The sequence below is a fragment of the Leptidea sinapis genome, chromosome 3, assembly GCF_905404315.1.
Source record: "Leptidea sinapis chromosome 3, ilLepSina1.1, whole genome shotgun sequence".
Classification (NCBI taxonomy): Eukaryota; Metazoa; Arthropoda; class Insecta; order Lepidoptera; family Pieridae; genus Leptidea; species Leptidea sinapis.
In genome coordinates, this window is record NC_066267.1 from 5,242,739 (window position 1) to 5,258,467 (window position 15,729).

The following is a 15,729-nucleotide window of genomic DNA, read 5'->3' on the forward strand; positions in this document are numbered from 1 at the left end:
TTTTTTTTTTGACATTCATAAATGTCATTTCCGTGACCTACATGAATAAAGTGTTTTTGAATTTGAATAAACTACACTCCTTGATTTGCACTGTCGCCAAAGACAAGACTAGACGCGTCGCTGTTTCAAATTTATTCTTCAGAAAACGTGTTCGAGTTTTCAGTTAATTTTTGTGTGTATTAGCCGAAACCGAGATCTCTCGCGTTCTGTTCGATTTTATTTTGTGTAATCAATCCCAGAAGTGAGGGTTACCACTTTAAAAAAATAACATATTACTGATACTGTGGTATTAATAAACGCGAACTAAATTTATTCCAAATTTAATACTTTTTGTCTCTATCTTACCTTTGTCACTACAGAATTACATGACAGGTAGAAGAAATTTGAAACTTGGAGTAACGTAAAGAAGAACATTGATCTAATAGTTTGAAGTGAATTGAATGGTGAGTGATCAATACATTTATAGAGCAAGTAAGTCGTCTTACAATCAGAGCAACGACCTCTGATATTGGCACGGCCGGCGATAATTTTGTCACGCGTGACGTCATACGTCAATCACGCGCAAATACTGACATGCAACATATTATATTACAGTCGCTAGCTCAATATTAGACGACTTGATCTAGCCATCAAAATAAATTAAAATCTCTGTTTACAAGGTCAAATTAACAGTTAACACACTTAATTCAAGATTATACTTACTGTTTTTTGATAATGAATTTGGATACGGGGAAGGGCGCTGGTGTGGGACGCGACTTGCGTAGACACTCTGGCTCCTTCTCGTGTTCAAGTTGCATCAGTTGGTGCTGGGGCTGCTGCTTCGACTGCCGAAGACAGCAGGCGTCGCAAATATGTCAGTCTCAGTGAGTGTTACATCTTAGTGCCGCTTAGTATCGAGACACTTGGCCCGTGGGCCCCAGAGACGTGGCGAATATACAAAGTACTATCTTCTCGCCTCAATAGGACTACTGGAAACCCAAGCGCTGGCAGCTATTTCGGATCAGCCTAGCTATCCAACGCGGGAATACTGTCAGTAATCATGGTTCCCCGTAATGATAGTTTTAATTTTATGTAATTTAATCATAGTTTTTTTTACAATATAACAATATTGCCACACTCTTACACAAATTATCTTGCCCGAAACTAGGCATAGCCTGTACTATTAGTGTTACATAGCCAAGCGTGACGGTGCGTGTCATTCTCATTCAAGACTGATTTACGAACTAGCTGACCCGGCAAACGTTGTTTTGCCATATAAAGTATAATTCACGCGATAGTTTTATAAGTAATAAAATATTGCCTATATTATAGCCTGTACATCATTTTGTTCTATTGTCAATAGTTTTTGCAGCGCACGCAAAAATATATTTTCGATTTTACACCTTGTGTTACAAAATAGCAATTTTATTACGGATCCCTAATTTTGAAAAAAAAACCATAGCCTATAGCCTTCTTCGATAAATGGACTACCCAACACTGAAAGAATCATTCAAATCGGACCAGTAGTACCAGAGATTAGCGCGTTCAAACAAACAAACACTGCAGCTTTATAATATATTTACAATTTACAAATTACAATTACAATTACAAATTAGAGTTAATTCCTTGCGGGACGACTGTCGCCCATATACGCTTGCGACGCTCCGGATATTGAGATAATAGTGAAGTAGTGATGTGCAGAATGATGGTAATACGAATTAATTGGGAATCTTATACATAAAAATGCGCCCATGGCACTTCTAAAAGTATCTTTTTTATATTTCTGTATAGTAAACATGCCATGTCTAACTTTGTCTATGAACATAATAGAAGGTAGAAATTAGAATTTATTTTGGCGATTGCCGAAAGACGTTCGTTAAATCAAGGCAAAACCAGTCACTCCGAAAAGAGATTACATAATATTATATTCATCTATAACTTTGACAGAGATACTATGTTTTCATGACCTAAATTCAAATAATAGTAAAATAATATTTATACAAATAGTTGATGATGTAAGACTTGAAATTGGTCGATACATCATTAAAAGTATACAATGAGCTCAGCACGAATTAAAATATGAACGTAAACAACAGTATAGTGTCCTATCAAACAGAAAGCGGTCAGGCGTTCGCGTTTTGCGTTCAAATCAACACTTGAAATTCCTTTTCTAGTTTGCCTCGTGGTTTCTCATGAATTTACGCTGATTTGTTCTGCACATAAATTCAAATTCAAATATATTCAAAATAGGATGTGACATCACTTATTGAAAGTCAAAAAAAAACTACCACCCATTCCAAAATGAATGCATCAGACCTGAGAAGAATGGGCGCAACAAACTCAGCGGGCTTTTTTTCCATCAAATAAATATGTTTACAAAGTAATATTGTACAATAAAAATTATTATTTAATAGCCTGAGGGCGGTCACTCCATTCCCAATCTGTGGTATCATTAAGAAAGTCATTTATGTTATAGTATTTTAAACACACAAACGTTTTTTAACAATTCTTTTGAATAACGTAATACTTTTGTTTTGAACATTTTCTGGGATCTTGTTGTAAAAGCATATACATCGCCCCACAAAAGACCTAGTAACGCGACTTAGCCGACGAGATAAAAAACCAGTAACAGTAGCTCCGTTGTCGATATCAAGACATACCCTTTTCTATCATAGAAAAGAAAGCCCATGATCATTCCGGCCGAATTACTTATACATACTAATATGTGACTAGAAATCCTGTATGTCGGCTACTAACATTCTTCCTTCCTATAAGTAAACGGGAATAGTATAATTATGATTTAAGATAGCAATATATAACATAACGTGTACGGCGAACGAACTGCGGATTACCTAATACCTACCTCGCTTGCTAAATGAGCTATGACCCTTCATTGAGCGGCAAAATTTTAAATACTAAAAACATTAATTACAGACTAAAAGATTATCTATTACAAATACTATAGCAGCTAAGAGAATTTGAACCTGCTAATGGCCGTTCCCAATAAACTATCTACAGATAGAGATAAATTACTACCTGCTACTGTCAGTAATTAGCTGTCAATAATCTGAAGTTGTCCCAATATACCCGATACCTCATTCTTATCGCCTTATATTGGGACGCGTGAATTGCAATTTCCATACAAACTTCTATCGCTGGTAAGCTATACGTCGTCCCATTGACAGACAGCGTGTACGGATAAGGTGAGTTACGAGTCGATAAGTTTATTGGGACAGAAAAGTCAACGATAGTTACGATTTTTATCTCAAGTAAGAGATAGACTAAATATTGGGAACGGCCGTAAGTCATATTTATAAGTTATATTTGTTAGTTTTTATGTTTTTAAAAATATTTTCACTGTTGTTAATTTAATTTATAGCTTAAGTTGTGACGTATTATTAAGTGTTATTAGCTGTTAACCTTTGTGGTTTTTTTAGACGCTAAGTTTACCTAGTTTTTATATCAGTATATGTTATATGATAAATAAATAAAAAAAACATAGATATATTAATAAAGCAAACATTCTGACTGCGTCAGTCAACAGCGCAGCTTGAGCAAATGCAGTCGCCTACACAGAAAAAGGAACGCTCGAACGCAAAACCGCTTTCTGTGTGTTACGACTTTTATTATCTGTACTATGTCTACGCTATCATTTTTATGTTACCATTTAATGTCTGAATACCTTCTGGCGTGCGCTAAATATAACTTTCGATAAACATGTTACTACGAGTATTTATTATGCTGACGATATTTTTACATTGCGTAAAAGATATCGATACATCTGTATTGATAGTATCTTTTATCAGATAGTAAACGCTGACGTCGTAAATAAATCGACTTTAATAGCGTTTGTTTGCTGAAATCTATAATTATCTAAATGGTTATCTTAAGTTTTGATTCCTCTAAGCTTAATTATTAGTCTACACTCTACATGCAGAATGCGTAAAGCCCAACCGCACTGCTTAGAGTTAAGGTGTTGTACGCGTCCTTCACTAAGTAATCAGTGCACGCTTATCCCCGACCGATAGACCGGGTTAAACTATCAATATTGTCGATAGTATAGTGTCGCTGCTGCCGCCATATAGTTCAACTACCGGTCTCTTGGCCTCACTTGTTTCATACAGTTTTAGTTTGTTAAATCGATTGCCACACGGCATACTCACTCTTGGCCGATTATTGTGGCCTGTCCGTTTCATTTGGTTCGGCACCTCTACACGAGGCATCCTAATAAGATGTTGACTCGCCGGATTGGAACGAGAGAAACTGTCGAATTGGTAGAAACAGAGTGTGAATGAATGAACTGGATCTTAGCAGAATGATCACTTAAGATAATTCATAACATGAATATAGAAATGGATGTTTTTTTTTCACGGAATAAGAGGCCTAAGGATCTTACGGGTAACCGTATTGTAAGATACAAGCTGACCCGACAGACTCTGTTCTGTCGATAGGAAAAAAAATGTAGAAGTATTCTTATCTCAAAGGGTTTTTTAGACTGCGTTTTCGTTGAAAGCTCCCATACGGCTTACTTTTTCCAACACCACCATTAAATATCATCAAAAAAGTATAAAAAATTTTTACAAATTATATACTAAAACCTTCCTCGAGAAGCACGCTATCCATTGGTGAAAACAGAATGAAAATTGGTGCAGTTGTTTTTGAGTTTATCGCGAACAGGCAGATAGACATACGCGGCGGAGGACTTTGTTTTATAATATGTAGTGATTTTATAATATGTAATAATAGTAATAAGATAAAATGATCACCGCCACTCTCCCACAACAGCAGAGGAATCGAAAGTGTTGCTAGCCTTTCACGCGGTTGTAGCCCTTATTGAAGGTCTCATATCGCTTCGGAGACACCGTGTAAGAAATTTTATTTTTAAAGTTCCTCGAACATGATGCACTCAGCTCATGGATTATTTTTATATTGTTGCAGAAATCTTCAGAAAACTCCTCCAGCTGTCCCGAGAAGAGTTTCACGCCATGTTCAAGCGGACATACGGCATGATCTATGAACAACACTCCTATGTCTTCGTTCAGTTGTTCGAACAGTTAGAGAGGTATGGCATCTAATTATAACCTCATTTCGTAGATCATTTATACGTACGTCTTTTATAGGATTATTATTATTATACGATTTATAGTGTAGACCAAGACGTATTATTTATCTAAGCATCATTTCATAGTTATGTGGTCTCAGAGTTGACGTGGCAAAACCGCCATTAATTTAAATATTCACAATTTAATGTTTAACGGCTTTAGAAAGGCGTTATAAGTCGACAGTACATTAAGAAACCCTCCGACATCGTCCGTATACTTGGCAGACCTGGTGCCAACCAACTAAAATTTCATGCACGGCTTATTTATTTCAGTATGCTTTCATTGAGAGAAGATTGTATGGCCGATAATTATTGCTTTCAATAAGACGTGTTCGTCAAATTTGATTCAGCATTTTTTAAACTTCAGGTATTACACGCGAGGCGACAGTGACTTTGACGTGATGATGGACAGCTTCTTCAGCATCCTTTATCAGAAGATGTTCACCGTTCTCAACTCGCAGTACAGTTTTGATGAAAAGTGAGTATATTTACTTATGTAGAAGGGGTTGGTAATTGAAACGCACCTAAAATATCTGTATTTTACACTTTCCACTAATAATTCAATACAATTTGGGCAGCGTTACCCCTTACAATTCACCATAAGGCCCTCCGCGCACCAGGCAGCCTGACTACGCAGCCAGTTATACCAGCCAATCGACGACTAGTCTAAATCCTTCCGTCGAGCGATATGGACTTGCTTTCAATTTCCCGAATTAATTTCTCGGTATCGAATGTCATATTTCGAAAAAAATTCGGAACGCAAAATACGTCTGACTGCTACAACACGTGCGCGGAGACTGACCGCAGCCACATACATTCGCCTATACACACACTGGCTGCCGTGCAAACAGGCGCGTTGTATAGGCTGCCGCAGCCAGGAATTCGTGGCTGCCTAGTGCGCGGAGGGCCTTAGTAATGTTCTCTCGAACTGAGCGCTCTGGCTCATACAGGGCACGACCGTCACAGTGATGATCCTACCAACTGTTAGTTGGCACTACATTAGTGCTTTAACTTATACGAATCAAGTTAACCAAAGATCTGAATATAATATGCTATTAAAGTTATTTCCAAAATTATAGTAATAATTATATAAAACAATACTATCACAGTAAGTAGTTAAATAATTAATGTTATAATTAATTGGGATGTCTGATCTAATCTAATCAATCATTTATATCGTCAAATGTCTTATGGCAGTTCATGACGTTGGTAGCGCTTATTAACACATTAAGTAATCAATATTATAATATTGCTGACACTTATAATCATTGCTTTTCTAGTTTTGTCGTGCTTTAAATGTTACATCGTCTATCTACCTGTAAATAGTTCTAAGATGTTACTTAGACTTAGTTTCTGGCATCAAATACAGAAATCGTAGTTTATTTACTAATAATAATATCCTATTGATGCTTTCTTGCACACCGTAACAAAGCGACGATGTGACGTCATCGACGTTAGGTCCAGATATAACCGGGTAGTAATAACCGCGAAAGCGTCAACAAAAACAAAAGCCGCGGACGAAATCTCGTATATAAATCCGAGTCACCGACTATCAAAACAATAATGACCAACCGAGTGAGTTATGTGATGTCTTTAGTCTCTGCCACCGTATTATGTCAACGTGAGAACATAAACGTGTCAAATCACATCGCTTTCGAAGATGCCTGTGTAAACACCGAATAACTGCTAAGTGTACATGCAATTATGTACCGTATCAACATCGAAATAGAGACCATTAAAGTACAAACTTTGTTAAGTACCGAGTCATTTCAAAGCGCTTTGTTTTGGTTGAAAATGTATCTGAGGTGTTAATTTTCAGCTAATTGTATATGTTATAATATTCTATCTTTTATTCTTTACTTTTTAAGGAACGATCCCTTAATTCATAGATTTTAAATCAAAAATAGCCTAATTTACCCACTTTTCAACTAGAGCTAAAGTATATACTTAAAAATAATTAGGGAAAGTCTTTTCAAACAACAACGAAACTAAAGCATTTAACAGGATTTCTTACTACTTCTTCTCTTTCTATTTCTTAAAATATCATTTTAGTTTCAGTTTTGATTATAAAGATCCGACAGACGATGTTCTGTACATAATAAATAAAATACTGTTTTTTTTCTGAATTTGTTAATAATATTTTAAAACATCAAGAATTATTTCGTAAATATGCTCCCTGTTGTTAAAATGAAATTGTTTCACAGCAGAACTGTCAAACCGTGCGTCAGTAAATTCTCTCGTAGAAAATATGTCCATATAAAACAAATATTGGAAATGAAAATAATTTAGGGTCCCAAATCGAAATAAAACTATCCTATCTCTCAAGTTGAACTAAACTGCACTCCATTTAAAATTCCCATTTAAATCCGTTCATAAGTTTAGGAGTTTACTGGACACAAACATCAGGACACTGGATTTAGATATGGGACTAACCACATTAGTAAGTTAATCTTTGACCATTTAGAGGTAGAAGAAATATTTTATATTCCACTGTTGTTATGAAAACTTTCACGAATATTTTACTAAAAACTCCTTGATTGGTACAGCAATATGCTGCAAGCAAATAACAGTTGTTGATTGTTATGTTGAATACAACATAACATAATAACATAGACAATAGTCGGTGTAAGTTAACTAAATTGTAGTGAACTGTCGAGGAATATAATTAAGGCGGCCATCTTTGTTGGCACAGTGTATTGCTCGTTATTTACGTCGTGTCGGTTTATATTTAATTGTATGTGTTTGGGTTTTCGTACTGAAATGGTAAAACAATTATTTAATTCAATTTACTTGGCGTTGACATGAAATTTGTCAGATTGTGACCTTTTGTAGAATTCCGGCAAATTAATATGATTGCGTGGACGATGGTTCGTCCAAGAAAAAACACCATGTAGGTAACTTCAAGTCTAGAATATCATTATCATCAGCGGGAAGACGTGCTTCGCTGGACAAAGGCATCTCCAAAGATCTTCACGACGATCATCGGTCCTGCGCTGCCCTTATCCAAAGTATTCCGGCGGTCTTGACCAAATCGTCCGTCCATCTTATGGGGGACCTACCCACATTGTACCTTCAAGTGCGTGGTCGCCTTTCGAGGATTTTACTGCCCCAACGGCCATCTGTCCGTCGAACTATGTGCCCTGCCCACTGCCACTTCAGTTTCGCAATTCGGTGGGATTCTTACCCGCGCCTCTTAGGTTTCGTCCCAGGGTTCTATCAACTAAGTCAACCGTCCGCATCCCGCGTGATCTTGTAAATCATGGTACGTTTTGTTCAACTCTCAGGTTGTTGCTCTTACTACTATCTACTTTACAGTTGATAGTCTGATCAATCCCAATAATTAAGTATTAGAAAATTAACTTCAGATGGCGTTCTTAAATTCTAAACAGTTTGCGGGATCCCGTTTCTGAAAGAGCACCAATCTACTGCGATCGCCAACCCGCCTGCCAAGCGTGGCGATTATGCCAAAAAACCCCCAAAATGAAAACAGACAATGTAGCTTTGGGGTAGGCCATTGTCCGCAGCAGTGGACGTCTTCCGTCAGAAATGGTTAAAAAAAATATGATGATATGGTTGTCTTGCAGCCACAGTCACTGGCTATGGCTTGTTTGGGGCAGGATAATTTGTGTAAAAATATGTCAATATTAAGAGCCGGCAAGATTCTGAGTTGGAACTTGTGGACAAAGGCGTCTATTTCTGCCGTGAAGCAGTAGTGTGTAAATATTATTGTGTTTCGGTCTTAAGGGCGCCGTAACTATTGTAATTACTGGGCAAATGAGACTTAACATCTAATGTCTCAAGGTGACGAGCGCAATAGTAGTGCCGCTCAGTATTTTTGGGGTTGTACAAAATTCCTGAGCGGCACTGAATTGTAATGGGCAGGACGTATCAATTACCATCACCTGAACAGCCTGCTCGTCTTGTCCCTTATTTTCATTAAAAAAATCCACATGGCACTCAGAATCATGCCGAAACTAAAACCTTGTTCAGCAATTGCAGTGTGCTTAGCCTCATCACAGACTGGCGGGAAGCGAGCGGTTCTGAGTAGAAATTCCACATTCCAATCTGTTTATAGGAAAAAAGACGACTCCAAAGCGGTCGTAAACGACAACTCGAGTTAAACACACTTGCAGTTTTTATTAATAAGCGTGGAAATAATAAACACGTTTATTTGCATCGTAGGGAATTAACATCGCATAGTTGAAGTGCATAATATCACTCTTGATATTATTATCACCGAACAAATGTATGATGACACAGAAGCTGTTTCATAACCTATTTCTCACATTTATATGTATGTATGATGTGTGAAACATAGGATATGCTACTTTTGGTTTCATCATGCTCGCTTAAATGAATAGACCAAGTATAGTAACTAGACTAATTGATAGCTTCGTCTCACTCACACGAGAAAAAGAAAAACTTATGCGACTCTTATGTAAAGAAATGAGATAGTGAGATTAGATTTTTTGATTCGCCATGCGTGCCGGTTTTTTCAAGGTCAGCACACACGGTGTGCTAAACAAACTTGACAGCCCTGCACATAAAACTCGTGAAACGTGTGAAATATCCACTATTTATTCAACATCAGTTGCAATTTTAAGTAGAATCAATAGAAAATATGGTGCGATGTTGTGTTTTACGATGTAAAAGTGATAGTGAAAGAACACTTGTGTTATATTATGTACCTTTATATAAAGGATATTATCTGTCTCATGTTGACCACGCCAAACCGATGTCTAGTTACTATACTTGGTCTATGCTGCTTGTGGCGGCGTGGGATGAGTCGTTCCCTTCCCTAAAATATGGTCGAGGGAGGCGATCGCTGACAACTTCCGTTCGCCACGCCTGATTACACTTTTCTGTTCTTCTTCTTATCTAATCGTCAAGTGCCCTCGCGCCGCGGTACGGTGTAGATCGGCGCAATTCAAATCCAAATATTTTTATTCAAAATAGGATTTAAAATCACTTATTGAACGTCAAAATCTACCACCCATTCAAAAGAGACTGCCTCAGACCTGAGAAGAATGGGCGCAAGAAACTCAGCGGGCTTTTTTTTTTGTAGCGCGCGCAACGGCCTGTCAATGCGTATTAATTTACGTGTATAAATAGATTGCTTATAACAAGGATGATATGAGAGATAGTATAATAAAGCTTTTGAAACAAGCTGTAAGACCATGCAAAATAAACTATCTCATAAACAAAATGAGGGTTAGAACTTGGTCAGGGCGTAGTGTGCCGTACGGCACTTTCGATTTTTGTGTATATAAAAAAAATCTAGTGCCACTTAAGGCACTTCCCGATTTTGGAATGTTAAGCAGCTTACTTCTTAGTCGTACGTGCGGAAATAAGTTTTACTTCAAAAAAATCTGTAACAGTAGTAATAGTTCCTTGTGCTTGACAACAGCTGCGTGCCTTGTACACCGCAAAACTTAGCTTAAGAGGCTCTAAGCGTCTCCCGCAATACAGATTGCTTTAATTAAGCGACGAGATACGAATCATTATAGTAACCATCTCTCGTAGATCAGACTTTAATGTAGGTAGTCGGAAATTCTAAATTACCCAGGATTATGGCCTCTTCATCATAAGTAACTATTTAGAAAACTGAGCGTCATAGACTAAGGTGAAAGTCACGGATATTGAGAAGCTACTCTCATTAGATTTACATATTGTCTAACATTCACTCGAATAGCTCGGTGTTTTGGTGTTTGTTTTCAATTATAGCTTGTCCACATACATATTAATTTCTCTCATCTCTTTCACTCGACTCATATAGTCTTTCTATTTCGTTTATAACAAACGAAATATGGACCCGGCCTAAAACAAGGCCATCACAATAATCACTAGTGTGAGGCTCCTTTGCTGGCCGGCTAGATTATGGGTACCACAACGGCGCCTATTTCTGCCGTGAAGCAGTAATGTGTAAGCATTATTGTGTTTCGGTCTGAAGGGCGCCGTAGCTAGTGAAATTACTGGGCAAATGAGACTCAACCTCTTATGTCTCAAGGTGATGAGCGCAATTGTAGTGCCGTTTAGAAATTTTAGGTTTTTCAAGAATCCTGAGCGGCACTGCATTGTAATCAGCTGAACTTCCTGCTCGTCTCGTACCTTATTTTCTTTAAAAAAAAATCTGCCGGTAAGTCATCGGGCAATTCCGCAATTAAATCTTTGCCACCTTCTTAGACTTAGAATAATTCTCCAATCGTTTCTAAGATGATCAGTCGATAACCAGTATTCTCTATTCCAGATACCTGAAGTGTGTCAGCGAGCACATGCGCGACATCCAGCCGTTCGAGGATGTACCTTCTAAACTATCCGTGCAGCTCCGGCGCGCGTTCGTGGCCACTCGGACCTTCCACAAAGCGCTGCGGTCTGGTGCTGAAGTTGTCAGGAATATGGTGCAGGTAATCTTGACAGCTTGATAATTTCCTTGGCAAGATTTCTGAGCTTTTATAGAATCTGACTTTCAAAATTGGTAGAAGTTAGATTTCCGATAGGTATTTTGAGGTTATTCCTTTTAGGTGAGCTTCGGTTTAGGTACTTGGTGTCCTCCATGAGCAGGCTTTGGCTATAGGTGATCAAACGAAATTCGTGATTCTTCCTCCTCTATACACAAATATTCATAATGCGATTCTAGTAAACTTTTCACAATTTTGCCCGACTAAATAGTTAACATATTTTTGTATCCGAAAAAGAAAAAAAATGCTTGGTGTACTTACTAGATAGTATAGTAAGTACTTCATTACAAGCCACCGCCTGCACCTATATGAGGCGCAAATTTGGCCTCACATGGAGTACTGTTCTCCTTCTGAGCGGGTGCTGCCCAGTACCGGTTTCTCCCATATGACCGTTACAATTGACGATACAACGAAGAGCGGCTCGAATCATCGACGATCAAGTCATCTCCAATCGGCTTGATTCTTTGGCGTTGCGTAAAGATGTGGTATCTGTCTGCATCTTCTACCGCATTTGTCACGAGGAGTGGAAAGGGGTTGATCAGTTTGATTCCAGCCGCATCACGTTAACGTCTGGCTTTCCAACACCGCGCGTTTTTCAAATACATTCTTACCTCGTACATCAACTTTGTGGAATCAATTACCGATACTTAGGGACCTTCAAGAAAGGAGCATAGTCTCACTATATAGGCCGGCAATGCATCTCCACCCCTGTTTTTGCGGATGTCCATGGGTGGTTGCTGCACCATCACGGGAGCCTTTTACCAGTTTGCCCCCTTTTATATAAAAAAAAATATTTTTATACAGAAATTCCTGCTTGAACAAGTCGCTAGCAATATCACGTTTGCAAATATGCCTAACAGGAGTCCCACGGGACCCTAGACACCCTGCATCAACACTTTACGACATTATCTTTTTAGCACGCCATAAACTTAGTTTCACATAAGGCAGTAGCTGTTCTAAAGCCTCTCACGGTCACTGAGATAATAAAACTGCGGTAGGCCTTCCATCTAGGTGTTAGTAATTTGGCAACATTCAAATTAAAACAATAACTCTCCCGAATGGCTCGGGCAATTAGTTTGACTTGCAAATTTCGGCATTGTGAGACGATACGAGATGTACGAAGACCTTCGATGGCCCAATTTAGTTGGTGACTCAGAGAGGCGTTGATCTCGCGGCGCCATATGTCGGCGTTTCTATTTTATTTGCATTTTAATATGAATATTGCAAGCAATCTCGAACGAGCGTTTATGCACGCCAATGTGCCAATCCTACCACTCAAAAAGTCGGTCACACAGACTTAGGCTGAGATCTATAGCGCGTAGATAGACTTTACTCAGTCTTTCCTTACGTAAAACTTAACTGAGTGTGATAAAACGCGAACTTGACTTTTCCATTGGGCTGTCTAGCTTAAGCTCAGTATAATTAAAGTTGTCGAATGACTATAAAAATGAAATCAAAGATTATACTAAGCTGGCACTCAGCTGAGATTTACGTCAGCAAAGTCTAAATACGCTCTATAGATCATAGAGATACATAGTAACATAAAAAGGGAAAGCGGAAAAAAAAATTGTTTTTTTTTTTATTTTATGGAATAGCAGGACGAGCGTACGGTCACCCGGTGTTAAGTGATCACCGCCGCCCACATTTTTTTTGCAACACCAGAGGAATCACAGGAGCGTTGCCGGCCTTTAAGGAGGGTGGCGCTTTTTTGAAGGCACCCATGCCGTATCGTCCCAGAAACACCGCACATGAAAGAATTCCACAGCTTTGTAGTACGTGGAAGAAAGCCTTACATGTTTGTGCCGTTTTGTGTCGAGACACTTGGCCCGTGTGGCCCAGAGGCGCGGAGACTACAAAGTACTATCTTCTCGCCTCAATGGGGCTAGTGGCAACCCAAGCGCTGGCAGCTATTTCGGTCAACCGATCAGCCTAGCTATCCAACGTGGCAATGTGTAATAATAATTTTATGTAATCATATTGTAAATATAGTTATAACATTTGTTTTGTTTGAATAAATGTATTCTTCCCGACTGTCTGACCGTTTGTCCCGGTTACTCTCCGAAACGGCAGGATCTATTTCTATGAGGTAACTGAGTGTACGTTGGTTTTAGAATTATTCTGGTTCCGGAAACAATTTAAAACCTATTATGAAGAAAAAGGAGGTAATTTTAATAAATTGCGCTCGAATTTGAGATTGACGAGTGGTCCAAAATACATGTTGCACAACATTATTTTTCACGATGATTTTTGCATTTACTTAAAATTTAATTATTTTTTATAATAATTTATAATGAGTTGAAACCCTTTATGAATACACTAATTTCCAGATAGGCATAGCTACATACATATAACAAGCATATACAAAGATTATAAAGTAATATAAGAGCTAAACAATTATTAGAATCTGGTAATTTGATAGTAAGGATAAAATCCTAATCATAACATGAATATAATTCGCAGCTGTGACAAATATAATTAAAATTATAATAAGAAGTAATTAATGCCTATGGTCGGGTCATCCCACCCACACTCGCAAAAAAGGATATAAAATATTATAGACAGCCCAACGGAAAGTAAAGTGCGAGTGCTGTCATATTTTATACGAATGATTATAAATTTTTATAACACATCTATAAAATGTGACATTTTTTGATTTTATATATATGTATATATATGTGTATATATATATATATATCTGAATATTTATAAAAATAGTCATTCATTTTAATATCATATTCAAAGTAATTCTCTAACAGTGCGAATGTCAAAAAAAGCTATTTTGATGTATTTTTAACGTATTGCGGATGTCAATGACGATAGATATATATATTAATATTTACAAAAAATATTCGTTAGGTTATATTACCTCCCCTCGACTTATTCATCCAACTTCGACACATTATTAATGTTAAACACCAATCACAAGTCAATATTATTAACACTTTTTTGTAGCATTTATGGTGTTCAATAAATAAATGGCGTCCGCTGGTGCGTGCGACCACGGTTGCACCTTTTTGGTCGCAAGTCGCAACACATTCTCTGTCTATTTTATTCGTCAGTCTAAGCTGTCGTAATTCTTGGTAGAGATTCAGAAGTTTATGATTGCTAATTGTTTCGCGCTTCGCTCAAGTGGATGATGTCAGCGGCTCGAGGTTGCCAAGTGCCGACGCCCAGAGTAATTTGTGCAAACATTACACTCTTCTTGAGAAATCTCATGTTATAAGATCAAGGAATTGGAAGGTGATAGGTTTAATGTCATTATTTTACGACCGGTATAGGTCAGTGTTTAGCGACCCTGCTCCTTGAGTTAGAGGGCTTGAGTTTGATTCCCGGTAGGTACAAACATTCGAGCTGGCATTTTTATATGAATTTAAGTATGTTTATCGTATTGCTTTGTTCTTCGCCGGAGCATATTATAAAGAATAGGGTAGTCCCAAGCCCAAGGGTATCGTAAGAGGCGACTTAGGACATTTACCAGTGGAACGCTCCTTAGCACAGGATGCCGGCTAGATTATGGGTACCACAAGAGGTTTTTTCAAGGTTTTTCTGCCGTGAAGCAACAATGTGTAAGCAATATTGTGTTTCGGTCTGATGGGCGCCGTAGCTAGTGAAATGTGACTTAACATCTTATGTCTCAAGGTGACGAGCGCAATTGTAGTGCCGCTGAGAAATTTTGGGTTTTTAAGAATCCAGAGCGGCACTGCATTCTAATGGGCTGGGCATATCAATTATCATCAGTTGAACGTCCTGCTCGTCTCGTCCCTTATTGTTATAAAAAAGTCTTGCACCCACAGTAGGCTATGGGTAGTTAAGGCAAAATAACTTGTGTGAAAGTTCATACAACATAACTATAATATGCATACATAATTAGGTTCATCAATACACCAGTTTTGTCCAAAGATTTATAGCAATTTAGTAAAGGTTGCCTTTTGAAACGCTATCAATTACGCACTCTACAAAATACAAATACTTGTATGTTTTGAATTGATAACTGCTTATTGGAGGCTAAACTGCTTCGTAACGTAACGCGTTACAGTGTCAGTCTGTCTGGCTTCCATTAATCTCACGCATACGGCAGCGGTAGGCAGGCTCCTTCCACTCTAACCAATTGTTACTTTTATAGGATTAAATAATGATACTAATAATGAAAAAAAATATTGTTATATTTTAAAGTAAAATCCCTTATTCTGG

At 37.9% G+C, this 15,729-nt stretch overlaps 1 protein-coding gene across 1 annotated transcript in view; it reads left to right on the forward strand.

Annotated features, from left to right (window-relative positions):
* The window catches only part of LOC126979392 (glypican-1), a 149,034-nt gene that overhangs the window by 125,057 nt on the left and 8,248 nt on the right, over nt 1–15,729 (forward strand). Inside the window, exons 3-5 of the mRNA XM_050828669.1 lie at nt 4,918–5,041; nt 5,448–5,558; nt 11,328–11,484. Coding sequence (XP_050684626.1) covers nt 4,918–5,041; nt 5,448–5,558; nt 11,328–11,484 — 392 coding nt within the window. The remainder of the gene's footprint in view (nt 1–4,917; nt 5,042–5,447; nt 5,559–11,327; nt 11,485–15,729) is intronic.